Source organism: Acanthaster planci, linkage group LG01 (genome assembly GCF_054643075.1).
Source record: "Acanthaster planci isolate LZ-2023a linkage group LG01, COTS_SCS, whole genome shotgun sequence".
Classification (NCBI taxonomy): domain Eukaryota; kingdom Metazoa; phylum Echinodermata; class Asteroidea; order Valvatida; family Acanthasteridae; genus Acanthaster; species Acanthaster planci.
Window position 1 is genome coordinate 35,068,119 of NC_141777.1, and position 14,066 is coordinate 35,082,184.

Here is a 14,066-nt window from a genome sequence, read left to right on the forward strand (position 1 = left end):
CATGTTCAAAGAGTTTTCATCTATTCTGTAACGGGGTTGAAACACAATACAGATCTTGTTCATGTGAGAGTGCAAAAATATATTCTTTATTGTCATTTCCTGCATACAACACACTGTCTGCACAATAAACAGTAATTTCAGTTTACATGTAAATGATTTAAAAGGTATGTCTACCACATCCGCCTACGTGAAATAACTTTAAATTATCATATTTCACATTTTGAAGGGTGGGAAAATGTATTTACGGAATTATACACATTATTACCATTCACAGCGTAGGATTTTGTTTTTACGTATAGAGTTAGAGTACTTCAAAACCTCACCGTGGCTTGCGCAGCAAAAACAGAAAACCAGTACACACACTGTATATATTCCCAGTTGAAAGAAAATAACATTGGAACACAATGCATTAGAGACCAAGACAACACAAAGCTTGCAGATATAATATCACTTGATACTTCATACAACCATGGTGCTCGTTAACATTCACGTCATAGTACGATTTCCATCAATTAGAGGCCCACCTTCCGTTTCACTTATATACAAAACAAAAACAACCGAAGGTCACTTGTGACGTGCAGTAATCGTGCAGTTTACGGTGTAGCCAATGGCAACAGATCTCAAAGACGAAATGTTACTTCATACAATGCTAAATGTTTGAGAAAAATCTTAGTTCATTCATCAAGATGATGACCTTTGTCAATGCCTTTCATCTAAAAATAAGGTCGGTGTGTAGGAAGAAATTTCTCTGGTTTTTATATTAAAAACTGGATTTCTTTTACAATTTACTCGAGTACTTCCCAAGGGGTGGCCATACTGCAGAAATAAGGGATTTCAATTTTCTCAAAGTTTGCTTGTACTAAATACAAAGAAAACTAGGACCAGAACTTTTCACTTGTCACAACCACTTACAATACCGAGCTAGTTTTAAGTAGAGATATTTCGTCCACAATCCTCCTACAATTCAAAGGTAAGAAAAACACTCAAGGCAAAATAACCCAACAGTCTAAGTCCTACAATGCAGTAAAACAAACCATTAGAGACAAATTAAATTAGACAATTTCTTTCATGACATAGTCCCATTCACGCACCCACTAAATAAATCCTGTCATCTGATTAATGGGTCACTGATCAGATGCCAGTGCATTAGTATCTCTAAGCATGACACGGCGGCATGGAAAAAAAGATAAAATTCTACTGCAGAAACCTTTGTACTTAGAACGATGCAATTTAATTCGATGACGCAGGCACTTAGCCAAGATTTATTCAGATAATGAAGGGTTCAAATTGGTGCAATGGAAAGAACAATTCAATTCACAGACAACCAAGTGGAATGTCCCTGTCTGTTAATTAAATTAAGTTTGCTCATCTGTGAAAAAATCCTCATCCCCGAAGGAAATGTGGCACTTTCGATTCCTTAAAAAAATTGTCAACCATGGTTCTGGGCGGTTACGCCACAGTATTCCACCCATCCTAAAATCAACGCAAGGTTACTGCTCCAAATAATCATAGGATAATGCTGAAAACTCAGATGACTTCATTCATGCTCCCCTACCCAATAAAAATCTGTGCCTTAGAAGAAAATACCAAGAAAAATAAAACACATGCACAAACAGGGAAACAAAGCAAGACCTTCCCCAAAAAGGGAAAAAAAGTCATGTACATCTGCATAATTTCATCACAAAGGCCAAAATCAGATGTTAACAAAACCTACATGTGAAATAGTATTTTACAAATAAAACAATCTAATCATAAAAATACTGAGGTTCACTACACTTTATATAAGCATTACTTCACAGTGGTAATTAAATATTTATAAGCCATTTATGCAGCAGTGTACACAAAAGTTAGCAATCTTGATTCTGCAAAAAGTCTTTTCCAGTCTCTAATCTAAGGCAAAGCAGTAAAACCAGTCTGGAATGATCTTAGGGCCAAAAAGTTCCACAAATAAGCTAGTGAGTTTATTAAGATACCCCCTCCCCCCAAAAACAAACAAGATGAATTGCAAAAAAAATCAATTCGAGCAGTTTGTTCACACATAAAAGAATCCTCATTCCTCGAGGAAAGATGGTTGGAAAGTTACAAAAATGCAGGCACTTTCAATTTCTAAAAAAAAAATGGCAACTGAGTTTCCCACAGCATCCTGACCTCCCTCACATCAGCGCAGGGTTTCTGCTCTAAATCATTACAGAATAATGCTGACCTCTTCATTTTGTAGAGCATCTGTAATTTTAGATGGCTTCCTTTCAGGTAGAAAGAGCATGCTTAAACTTTCAAAAGATCTGATCAAATTCCATTTCCATGACAACTACCCTTAATTTATCACTAGAAGACTTAATCAGCGAAGAAGGTAGCTTACCCAGTTCCCAACTCAAAATGATGAAATGCTCTTAAAGCTATGCAAGGAGTGAATCGTTTCAGCCTAGGGAGGGGTTCCTGTTCTCTTCTGTGATATTCACTAAAGAGGACTAAAAATGAAGTAATAATGATGGACAGAGCAACCTGAAAGTTTGTAAATATACAAAAATTTGCTTTTGAAGCATTCAAGAAAAACGCCACTGGTTCCCGCTGAAACTTATCATAATGCAACAGCAATCAATTTAAAAAAAGGCTTACAATTGTTTTCAAACCTTCTAGCCCTCAACCCCTCTAATGATTGAAGGGGATGATGCATTTCAATTTTTCCCACTCTTAGCACTTACAAAGTTATCTCTCTCTGACTAACCAACAAACAAAAAGCCAAGAAAAAAGTGCAGTAAAACAAAGTTAGACCAACCGTTTTACACAGTGCAAAGTTAGCAAAACAAAATCACCAAATTTTCACAAAGAATTTAATTTTTGGATTTTACAAAACTGCTTTAGGCGATAGCTAAGAATTTAAATATTAACAATAATAACAACCTGCCATTTACAGTAGGACTGTTCTAAATGCAAGAGAGTACACATTTACTTCCGTACATTTAGTGCAATTGTATCCATGACGTAATTTTTCTAGACCCAACTGCCAGATGGAGTATGATTGGCTCCTGCATCACACCTCACTTTACAGAACAGCAACTGGCCAATCACAGCTGTGGGCCACAGGCATTGCCAGGATTTTTGTCCAGGAGGATGTGGAAGGAGAGGGAGGTGGTAGGCGCCTGCCCCGCCACCCCCTCCCATGATACCTATGCTGTGGACCACTGCCTGATACCTATGCTGTGGACCACTGCCTGATACCTATGCTGTGGACCACTGCCTGATACCTATGCTGTGGACCACTGCCTGATACCTATGCTGTGGACCACTGCCTGATACAGGGGTACCTTTTTGTCTGAGTAGGACATGACCACTCCTTACAGCTGAAAGGTAATTTCAAACAAATACTTAATTTCCCTTCCTTCCAAAAGCATGTAAGTTGCAAATCACAAAGCAATTTCCCAATCTTTTTGCCCCCGCCCCCCAAAAAAGTCGGGCCCTCCCTTAAAATATGGCGCTGGATCTGCTCTTGGAGACTTGTAGAAGCTGAAAGATAAAATAGCTAAAATGAAAAGAAAAATATCAAAATAATACAGATTTAATAAATTTATGGTAATCAATTTTATTGATTACCCAACATGCATTGTAGAAAGAAGGGAATACCTTTAAATAAATTCAAATTTTAACACAGATTTATTCATTGCATGGGATTTGCCTCTACGATGGAATGTTTGAAATTGCATCAAAATATTCTCATGTTGTTGCATTTCAATAAATTTCATGATTACAGCATGCTCTGCACAACAGGCATTCAATAGTATTAAAGTTCCAAGCAAGCCCAGCTGCCTCTCTGCCTGTAACCTGGAGAAGCCCTTGAGCAGAGATGAATCGTGCACGCCTGTTCTTTCAGTCCATGTCTTTCGGTCCATCCTCTACTCAGTCAGTCGTGACTTCTTTACCTCAGAAAGGTAAAACATCTAACATTTGAGGAACTCTCCATGTTCCAAAAGGCAAAACTTTCGCAAATATTCATGATGATGAACAAAATGAAATTCTCCCCACTTATTCCATTCGGCAGAGTAGCTATTCCATATTGCACATATCAAGCTATGGGCTGGTATTTATGCTAAGCAATATTAGTATATGCATATAATATGAAGATCTTTTTTCCTTCACTAGAAAATTAAAATAATTTTATTCCTCGGACTGATCATTACTCAAAGACCAGACACATAGACAATTAAGGCAGCAATTCAAAACAAATTATACAAAAACTACACAGAAAAGAATAGTCTCTCATCAGGTCAAAGCGACTCCTTAAACAGCAATTTTTTAAAGACTTGAAGTTGTTCTTCGCGGGAACAAAATTTCAGAAAAGAGCCCGTTCATTGTTACTTGTTTTCTGTCCGAGAAGCCCACTCAACCGAACAAAGGATATACCATATGTACACAGCTGATTCAATCCACGTTGAAGGAATTGTTACATGTAAGTTCGGTCACTGCCACAGGTTACAGGTTGATTTCAGCAAAGAGCGCGGGCAGGGTGACATCCGGGGAGGGCTGCTGGCTGTAACCCTCCTTGATGCTCTTCTTGTGCAAGAGCTCAATCTGGTACAGTCGGGGCAGGAAGCTGATGAATTTCAAGTACTGCTTCAGTTCCCCGTATTTTTCTGCGAGAGGGGTTTGAAGTTGAGACAAAGATACGACATTAGGATATGTTAAACGGGGCTCGGAGGGCACCAATGGTGGACAGAGACTGCAGTTGTGGAGAGAGGCATGTTTCTTTGCTGAAGATTAGGATGAGTAGCATTTTATAGAGACAAATCGTAAATTTGTAAATGTCAGGGTTTAACAATTACAGTCAAATTTCAAACTCCATTAATTTGCCTCTTTCTCCTGATAAGTGGTTTCATGCATCTCAATATAGTTTGGATTGGATTGCTTGTGATACGTTAACAGCGTGACAACATCTCTGATTTTAACTCATCAGAAATACACTTTCGGTCATTCTGAGTATTGACAACACTTACAACCACTTCTGCAACGAAAGTCTACGTAAAGAAAACATTTTGGTGTAAACACAGAACTTCTGTACCCACCACTACCCAAAAAAGCTAAAAGGTTAACAAAACAAAATTTAAACAGAAACTAACAAGAAACGAGATAAACGTTGTGTTTGTCGGTGGACAAACACTGAGCTGTTTCAGGAAACTCTTTTGGTTTGATAAAAAACGAGTTGGAACGGGCGGGAATCGAACAGCTGTTGTTAGGTCCGCAGTCCCGTAGTTCAAAATTTCTGTGGGACTACTACCCGCCTTGCGACAGTAGAGCGTGACAATATACATTCACATGCTTTCCTGCCACGTGTTTGGAATTTTGCCAGATTCCCCGAAATAGCAGGCCTCCATTACACTCTTTCAATGTACAAAGTGTATGGCTCTTACCACTACGGCTCTTACCCTATGGGTCGAATTGCTGGCATTTTCAGCGGGTGTCAATTTTTCAACAGCCGCGCACAGCATGTATGAACAATGCAACGAGCAAAACACTTTAGACAATGGATGCAGATATTTACTCTAGCTTTCGATGGGCAATTGTAGACTTTCGCATGTGGAATTGATTTTTTGTGATTTTTATTGATTTTAAGGTCTTTCCGTTATAACTTCCGGTCTGATGACATCATCCGCCCCATGATGATGTCATGTTTCAGCATACATCTTCAGGTGGCAGTCTAACAATGTGCTGGGTTGAAAGAAATCGGCCCGATGCGAGGACCGAAAGTCATGTGTAGAACGACCCTGTGTTATCTCAATAGACACACACAAAAAAACCAAAAACAATCTTAAGAAAAACAAAAGCTGTTTTGGCCCGTGACTGAAACAGCTACATGTACCGTTAACAAGTCAGCCAACCTGACAAAAAAAGACCTACAGTGTCTGCCTTACCAAGACAGTAGTGCTTGAAGACCTGACGTAGTTTACCATGCAGACCCAGGATGAACTCCACATCATCTAGGCCAGGGTTATCTACGCCAGACAGAAACAAAAAAAGGGTCCCTGGTTGGTCAGAATTGTCTAATGCGCTATATGTTTTTTATCAATCCTCTCTTGTTAGAATCCCTTCTGGTATACCACTCTGAATCCAACACTTTTAAGACATCTTGACAAATATCAGAAGAAATCCAGGACAATGACCCCCCCTTCCAGGATGGTTGTACTCATTCAAAGGAAATACTGAAAATGTAGGTGAAAGGACATTGCTGCCACTGAAGCAGAATTAATATGGGATATTAGCACTGCCTCAACATATTTAAGTTCACTTCAGGTGAAGTTTCTAAGTGAATATTTCTTGAGGCAATTTGCATTTCACATCATTCGCATTCACATCCAGGATGGGCCGGTCTTTAATATTAGCGCACAGGTGCAAGGTATGTTACAAATCAGCGGCTGAGCTCCTCAAAGAATGTGGTGGTTGAGGTCACACCTGGATTGATGAAGATGAGAGCCGTGAAGAGAGCAATCTCCTCCTGGTCAAAGGTCAACTTGGTGAAGTCTTCCCTGAAGCTGTAGCAGCTGGTCTTCATGCCGCAGACCAGTTTGATCAGTGAGGGAACAGTGAAGAAGGTGTCATCAAACCAGGAGAACATGCACCCCTGCCAGCAGAGTTGACACAGGATGCAGGGGAAGGTGCCCGCCTTGATCAGGTTCATCTGGTCATTGACGGATATGTGACGGAACCCTAAGCGAACAGAGGGGTAGGGGAGGAAAGACAGGAGGGAAGTGGGAAAAGAAGGACAAATTAAGGGGTATCACACAATTTGTACAGGTAAGGGGGTTTGTCTCAGATCGTAACCTGCACTAAAATCAAGAAAACTCACTCATCTCATAACCAATAGTTTGGTAATAAACGGTAATCCTGGACATCTGTTCCAATTGGTACACACTTTGAGCACAGAATCTCCAATTAAAACAAAAAAATTCAAATGAACTAGGAATCTTAAAATTCCGACATTCCGTACAAGAAGATGCTGCGCCACGCATTGGAGAGCAGATACCTTTGCATGCATAGAACTACTTTATATAGGAGTTTGGCTCTTGAAATGGAAAGGATGGATTTATGGAAAAATGAACAACAAATCTCCTTCCACCTTAAAGTCTGACTGTTCTTATAAATTAAAACATCAAAAATATGTCTCCAAGTGGTCGTTAAAACATTAAAGAAGAAAAAAACCTTTTCATTTCTCTACCAGTACTGGCAGAATTATATGTGTTTACATGTATCCTTGGAAAGATTGAGGTTGAGCCACATGCAGCTCACAACAAGGTTTCACAACATGGATCACAGACATACATGTATAATTTACCAGTATCTCTTAAACAAAACAGGCTTTGCTGTACATGTACTTGATGACTCTGACCAACCAGTTCCATTAATGACAGTACCCACTCTGAGTTGAAGTGCACCCTCACAGACAAAGGAGAGACAGACCGGTGGGCAGTGTTTCAATTGACCTCATGTACATGTGCCCACCTGGTGCATACATGTATGTGAGAACCATCCATTCCAACACGCATGTACTGGTATATTGCTTGAGTGCGTTCAGTACATCCCACGCCAGATGTGCACAAACCCACACGCTCACATGGGGAGTTCCCACTGAAGTACCACCATTTCCATGTAAAAACACGCCCTCTCTTGTTCCCGCTAAGAGCAGGAGCTATATATGCAATCACACGTATGAAGCCAAACCAAGGTTCACAACCATGCACAATGCATGACATCTAGATGCTCAACCATAAAAACTTCACGTGTGAAATTAGGCTCTGATAACATTCGGGCTTTATTTTCCTTTAAAAAAACCTCCCTGTCCATAATTCCGACCCGTGATTCGAACCCATACCCCATGCATCACAACCGCTTGACTACCACAATTCACACAAATTAATGGTGTTTTTACTGTTGATATAACGATGAACGGCTGCAACCCAAGTCTAATACACACTGGGCATGTGCAATACAAACACAACCATCGCGGTTTGGCTTCATACGTACGGTTGCATACATATCTCAGAGCAGACACTCTGTCCAGAATTACACATACCGGTACATGTACAAAAGGTCTGGCCTCTGAATTTAGTATGAATCAAATTTAACAGAAACTAGCACTTCCTGGTGGTTGCTCAAACAGTCATTTGGTATACTATACAGCAGCTCTAATTAAAACCTATTATCTCTGATTTTTATCTGTTCAAATAAATATGGAAGCATCCAAATGGAACGCAGTGTCATTTGTCTTGAAAGCTCAACTAAAACAAGCGTAAAAGGGCTTCTTTTCTGTTCATGCCAAGATGCAAATTCTAAATGTACCAGTAGATTGCGTCACTGAGGAGACCACTGAGAAAACGAGGGGAACCCTCGCCCTGGGTTCATGGTAGATAAACCCTTGTGCATGCCAAACAATGCATATGGCCATTGTTTGGCATGCACAAAGGTATACCAACTACGAACACAGGGCGAGGGTTCCCCTCGTTTTCTCTGTCTTCTCCTCAATAACCAGGAAACCCGATGAAGTACCTGTACGGTATACGTCAATCAATTATAATATGGTAGTACATGTATTTTACAGTACCTTCCATATTTCCACAGTTAAATGCAATCTCAGTTTCACTCACCAGGAATATTCTTTGCGAAGGTGACTGAGCCAATGATTTTGAGGGAAATACTCTCCTGAAACAACCGCATGGACTCAGGGGAAGCTTTATCCATCTTTGTGCGTAACTAGAAATATACAAAAGACGAAAACCAAGAAATATTGAAGAGCCATCTATACACCACCCACATCAATACTGTACATGTATGTACTTTGAAGAGTATAATACATGTACTTCTTCTAGCTGAGATACCGGTACACTGTACTTGTTGTACTGAATAAAAAGGTGAAATTATCATGGGTATCTTGCAATTCTACAAACACTCGTACACGTACATGTACTTTGCATCATTCTTTGGGCATTTCTTTGTCATTCAGCACCCTGTTATTTGTTTCAGGTCTAGTGAAAGGTCTTGAATGAATGTCTACAACACTGTCGGGTACTGGACAGAATAAATTCCATTTAAGCTAAGGCGATTTATGTTTCTGAGAAACACTAGGATCTGCCTTGAATATTTTTGAGAAAGAACAAGATGTACGTGTTCAAGAAAGTTATTTGCCAGTTTACATAACAACCAACCTTTTCAAATCCTGCCAATTACATGTATCTTCATGGGTGTGCATGTCTTTAAATAACCGAAATAATATTAAATCATGCATGTCAATGTACACTGTACATGTACACCGTGCATACACAGTACGAAGAGTACTTGGTTATATACATGTATGGGTGCACCTGTACAAAACACATTTGTTAAGGGAAGCAGCCCCAGCTACTGATTAAATTCCTGCACAATAATCTGGCATATAAGTATCACTTGTACACAGATAAGGTGGCAGTCATATGCTGCCTTCTCATTACTGAGTGCAATGCTCAATACCTGTAGCAGTAGTGTAGCAGGGGTGAAATTTCTCAGAGTACCCAGGGGTGCAGTTACACGTGTGTTTTCCAAGGGGCCACTCAAAGTATTGTACCGGTGCCATGACATAGGTTGTGTACATTCAATATTTTGAGCAATAACTGAATAATGCATACATGTATGTGATTTGACGATACAGGACATTTGCATTTTAACCTTAACCCCCTAGACGCTTTTTGTTATGGACCCTCCTCAATCCTCCAGATTCCTAGAATTTTGGGGGTGAAAAAATTGGATTCTCCCTCAATCCTCTGGAATCCACCAAAATTTCTTGAAAACATTACTTGGAGGTGTACCTACAGCCTCAATCCTTCAAAATCTGGCAAATCCTGTCATTATGTTGAGGCAGTGCAAATGGCATTCTTGAGCAGTGCGGTCGATTAAAAAGAAATATTGGGCTGAATTTATGCATGACTGAGCAAGAAATACACAAGGTCTAAACCCATGATGTTCACTCATGGCATCCTTCGCAATCAGCCATGCACATGCACATTTGCCATTCACCCTCAATCCTCCAAAATCCTCCAAACCGCCTGATGGATTTTGGACGACTGTGGAGGTTAGGGTTAACAATGAATGAAAATTTTTCTACTTTCTGGTGCACTGTACCCTACATAGGATGTCAAAGAAAGGTTGATTGCATGTACCTTCTCTAAAAGAACTGCACTCACCTCTTCTGTTGCTTCTATTTGTGGCTTTGAATTAAACATCGTCTGGAACAACAATGCCAGCTCCTCAAATGCCTGCGTCATCTCAACAGTGATCAAAACCCGCTCAAATTTCTGCACCGGCTGTGAGGTCCTGTTCAGCTTCAGCTCATTCTCCTCACTCAGGATCTCCCCCTGGAGGCACCCCAGCTCAAGACGCCGCGCAATCTTCTTGGCATAAGCCAGGCTGGAGGAGGTCCCCTCTTCCTGCTCCTGCTGTAGCATCTGTGCGGCCGGCGCTATCTTGGCACTTGGCAACTGCTCGTCGCTCTCGTCCTCGCTGTCATCGCTCAGGGCGTGCTTGCCGGCGACTCGGCTTGGGTTTGGAGTGGAAACTTTACTCATGGTTTCCGGGTCGCGCTGTCTTTTGAAAGCCTCCTCAGCGTAGCAACTGCTGGGCTCCTCTTTGATTCGCAAGGAAGGCGCAGCACCTGAATCGGTGTCCATCATGGCAAACGGCTTACCCATATTGTCCTGGTGTGGGTCCAGTGGCTGACAGGCATCTACATTCATAATGGGCCTGCCTGGAGAGGTTGCCAACAAGCTTTCTGTGCATTCTTTATTGCTCATCTCATGATCTCCTCTTGCCTGGAGGGAAAGTGATGGCGAGTGGCTCTGGCTGATGCCAAACCTAAAAGCAGCCGCAGTAGGCATAGACTGGCTGCCTGATGCCCCGTGTCCTGGTAAGCTGGTAGCAGCAGCAGGGTGCAGCTGGCCGTCAAAGAAATTATGTCCAAAGGGAAAGCCTGAGCCTCCAGAAGGCATGGGGGAGAAGGCATTACCATCTGGGGTGGACTGCACCAAACTTACAGAAGGGTGCTGGATAGAACAAATGACTGTAGAGCTGGGGACATTGCTGGTTGGTAGACTACCGAGTGGTTCAAGTGACCCAACGGGTAACTGTGGACATACCCGGGGGTGCGGGTGTCTGCCCAGAATGGGAACATTCTTGGGAAACCCCGCATTGCCCAATTTCTGCTTATTTTCACAGCCCAAGCCTCCGCCCACAAATGCCGTGCTCATCTGCGAGGTAACCATAGGCATTGGGGGGCTTTGGCTAACTGGCTGCCCCGATTTAAAGTCCATTAAATGGGAGCTTCCATCGCCAAACCCCTTGTCAAATTCCCCTGGGACAGCCATTGGCTCACTGACTCCTGATACTTCAGGCGGTGGCGATGTAGATTTCACTTCCATCACTGTTTCCTCACTATCAAAGGCGTTGTTCGGGCAGCAGCCCCCAGCACTGACGGCATTCAACTGTTGTGATACCTCAGACATTTCGCTACAGCTTTCTGAGATGTCCATGTCTAACTTGTGATGCCGGCCAAGCTTAATGCCTGCAGAAAAAGAAAGGCTCCATCAAAAATACTATGTGCTAAGAAAAGTTTGTAGTTTGTTTTTCAGAACTTTGGCAATTGACGAAAATTTCTTTTCTGTACGAGAAAAAATATTAATAGAACAAATATGAACATGGTTTTTTGCAAAAAGGTTGCTGTTAACGCACATTTGCACATGAATAAAGTAAGTTGCATTATGTCAACCTAAATGTCAGTATTTCATGTGCTGAATTTCAACAACTGTTTGTTTAGCAGTCACCCTAGTTTTTATGATTTTTTAAGGTGCACACCACAGAAATGCCATACAAGGAAGACTGTGACTGGACCAATGTAAAGGCCTATGGTGCACATTAACTTACTTTGTCTAGACATGCCAACCTGCAGGCATTTCTGATAGCGGCAATATCGGCAGACGTTACGGGAGGTCGGAGTGATTATGCACTTCTTGTTGTCACCGCAAACATAAGAGGCCCCGTCCTTTAAACTTCGACGGAAAAACCCCTGCAAAGGTGAGAGAAATGGATGACAGTGAGGTTAATGCAGGGCATGACTGGCTTGAGGCTGTACAGATTTTACAATACAGCAGATACAGGCTTCAGCTTGACGACTGAAAATAAAAAACGAATATCGGCAATGACAAAATAAGGGGCCCTGGTTCACTGGAATAGCTTGTGACCCGAGACAATACATGACGACTTATGATTGACTCATGGAGACCTTCCTCGCAAATTCAAACTTTAAATTCTCATCCTGTCTCTCATCTGGAAAGGTACTGATCAATCACTGTTTGCAAGTGAGACACGCCCCTTAGACAACACCATGGGATTTGAATGTTCAGTTTTGTTTGTCTCAGATTTTGAAAGTCCAGTGTCCATTTTGTATTGGTCAATATCTCACAAGCTGCACTGACATGATTCTACTGCGACAAGTCATTTATGGACCTGCATGCTTCTTATTATGTTTAGGAAAGAGTATTTTTATCATCTTTGGTTACTTGCTAATTGTACCAATTGCAACATGGGGAAAACTACTTTACTACTATGAAATACCAAATTCATGTACAATACATGAGTTGCAACTAAACTCGTCAAAAACATGTTTATGTTCAATAAGGGGTAAGTATGAATCAGGTAATTCGAAGGTCACTCTGAGAGATAATCTGCATGCTGATGATACGGCACTTTGTCACTTCAAGATGAACAATGGGACAATGCACCGGCTCTCAGGTTGATTTATATTCATGGTTACCTTGCATCCTTCGCATGTGAACACCCCAAAATGGATACCAGAGGACGTATCACCACAGACTTTGCATGGCGTGTTGTCTGGAGGTGGATCTTTGCTGGGTTGTTTTACTGCAGGACAAACACATGACAAACAGGCTTTCAGAAGGTCTGTTCACATCATCCCAACTTTTGAAGCCTTGTACAAGCCAGCAGATTTTGAAGGAATAATGACTATGTATGTAGTTTTCAATTGAATGAGCACAAAGCATACCATCTTTGCATGGAAGGAGCATGTGTGCAATGTGGAAAATGGCACTGAAGCACCCTTCCATTATAGAAATGTCTCATAAGTCACCACTTCAGGTATACATGCGTTCACTTTGGAGTATGCAAATGTACAACTTTCAAGAATTTCAAGACATTTACATGTAGTGGAGGTCACCATAATGATCCTTTTCTAGTGTTTGCATCATTTTGAGAATGCACACATGAGCTCAAATGTAATGCAAATGATAGAAAAGGACCAATATATTTGCCGCCACTGAGCTTCTAAAGAGTCTCATATTTTTAAATACATGTACACATACATGTAGTCTACAGATACTATGGTGGCCGAAGGTAAGTCCTTGTACATATTACCACCTTCATCTTGCCCCCTTCAACATTAAAAACTTCAAATCTTATCAAACAAATGGCCTCCCAAAAGTTATTTACATGTTAACTTCAAGGCCATAAAAAGAATCATGTTCAATATGGGGGTGTAGACTGTAAATTAGCCAGGACGATCAACCATTTCTCAACCACCAGAGTTGAAAGATCTGTCTGTCCCTTCCCAGCCCAGGAAATTTTTTTTTGTACAAGCAGAGGCAACATTTCCCCTACATGTAACTCAGTACATGTATTTTGGAAGGAAACGAAGATATTTTCACAAACGTTAAATGAAAAAATGAAAGAAAAATTGTGGCCTTGTAAATTTTGAATAAGCTAAAACTGCCTGTTCAAGCTTCTATTTGGTTGTATATACCGGTAGGAACCGGTTGACGGGTGGCTTCGCGAGAAACTGTCAACCACGCATTTTCCATTAGGATGCCAACATCCACTTTATCCTGATTAGAAATGCCATCAAATGGTGACTGCTGATGAAGTGCATAGGAATTTCCCCACCAACTGGAGAATTTCAGTTGGCAATGCAAGGCTTATACCCGTTACATGTACACGTAGGTTTGATCCCCATCACAGCAAGGCTGTGCATTTTTTGTACATAAAAG

At 41.1% G+C, this 14,066-nt stretch overlaps 1 protein-coding gene across 8 annotated transcripts in view; it reads right to left on the reverse strand.

Annotated features, from left to right (window-relative positions):
- Window positions 1–64: 64 nt before the first annotated feature.
- LOC110979630 (uncharacterized) overlaps window positions 65–14,066 on the reverse strand; it is a 57,881-nt gene continuing 43,879 nt past the window's right edge. For 7 of the 8 annotated variants that reach the window (XM_087130687.1, XM_087130731.1, XM_022235620.2 and 4 more), the window contains exons 4-10: window positions 12,821–12,927; window positions 11,932–12,073; window positions 10,200–11,572; window positions 8,631–8,736; window positions 6,442–6,696; window positions 5,904–5,984; window positions 65–4,628 (exon numbers count right to left, since the gene is read on the reverse strand). In XM_087130687.1, the coding sequence (XP_086986813.1) occupies window positions 4,468–4,628; window positions 5,904–5,984; window positions 6,442–6,696; window positions 8,631–8,736; window positions 10,200–11,572; window positions 11,932–12,073; window positions 12,821–12,927 (2,225 nt within the window). In that variant the 3' untranslated portion in view covers window positions 65–4,467. The remainder of the gene's footprint in view (window positions 4,629–5,903; window positions 5,985–6,441; window positions 6,697–8,630; window positions 8,737–10,199; window positions 11,573–11,931; window positions 12,074–12,820; window positions 12,928–14,066) is intronic. The other variant, XR_015423531.1, reaches the window with a different exon arrangement.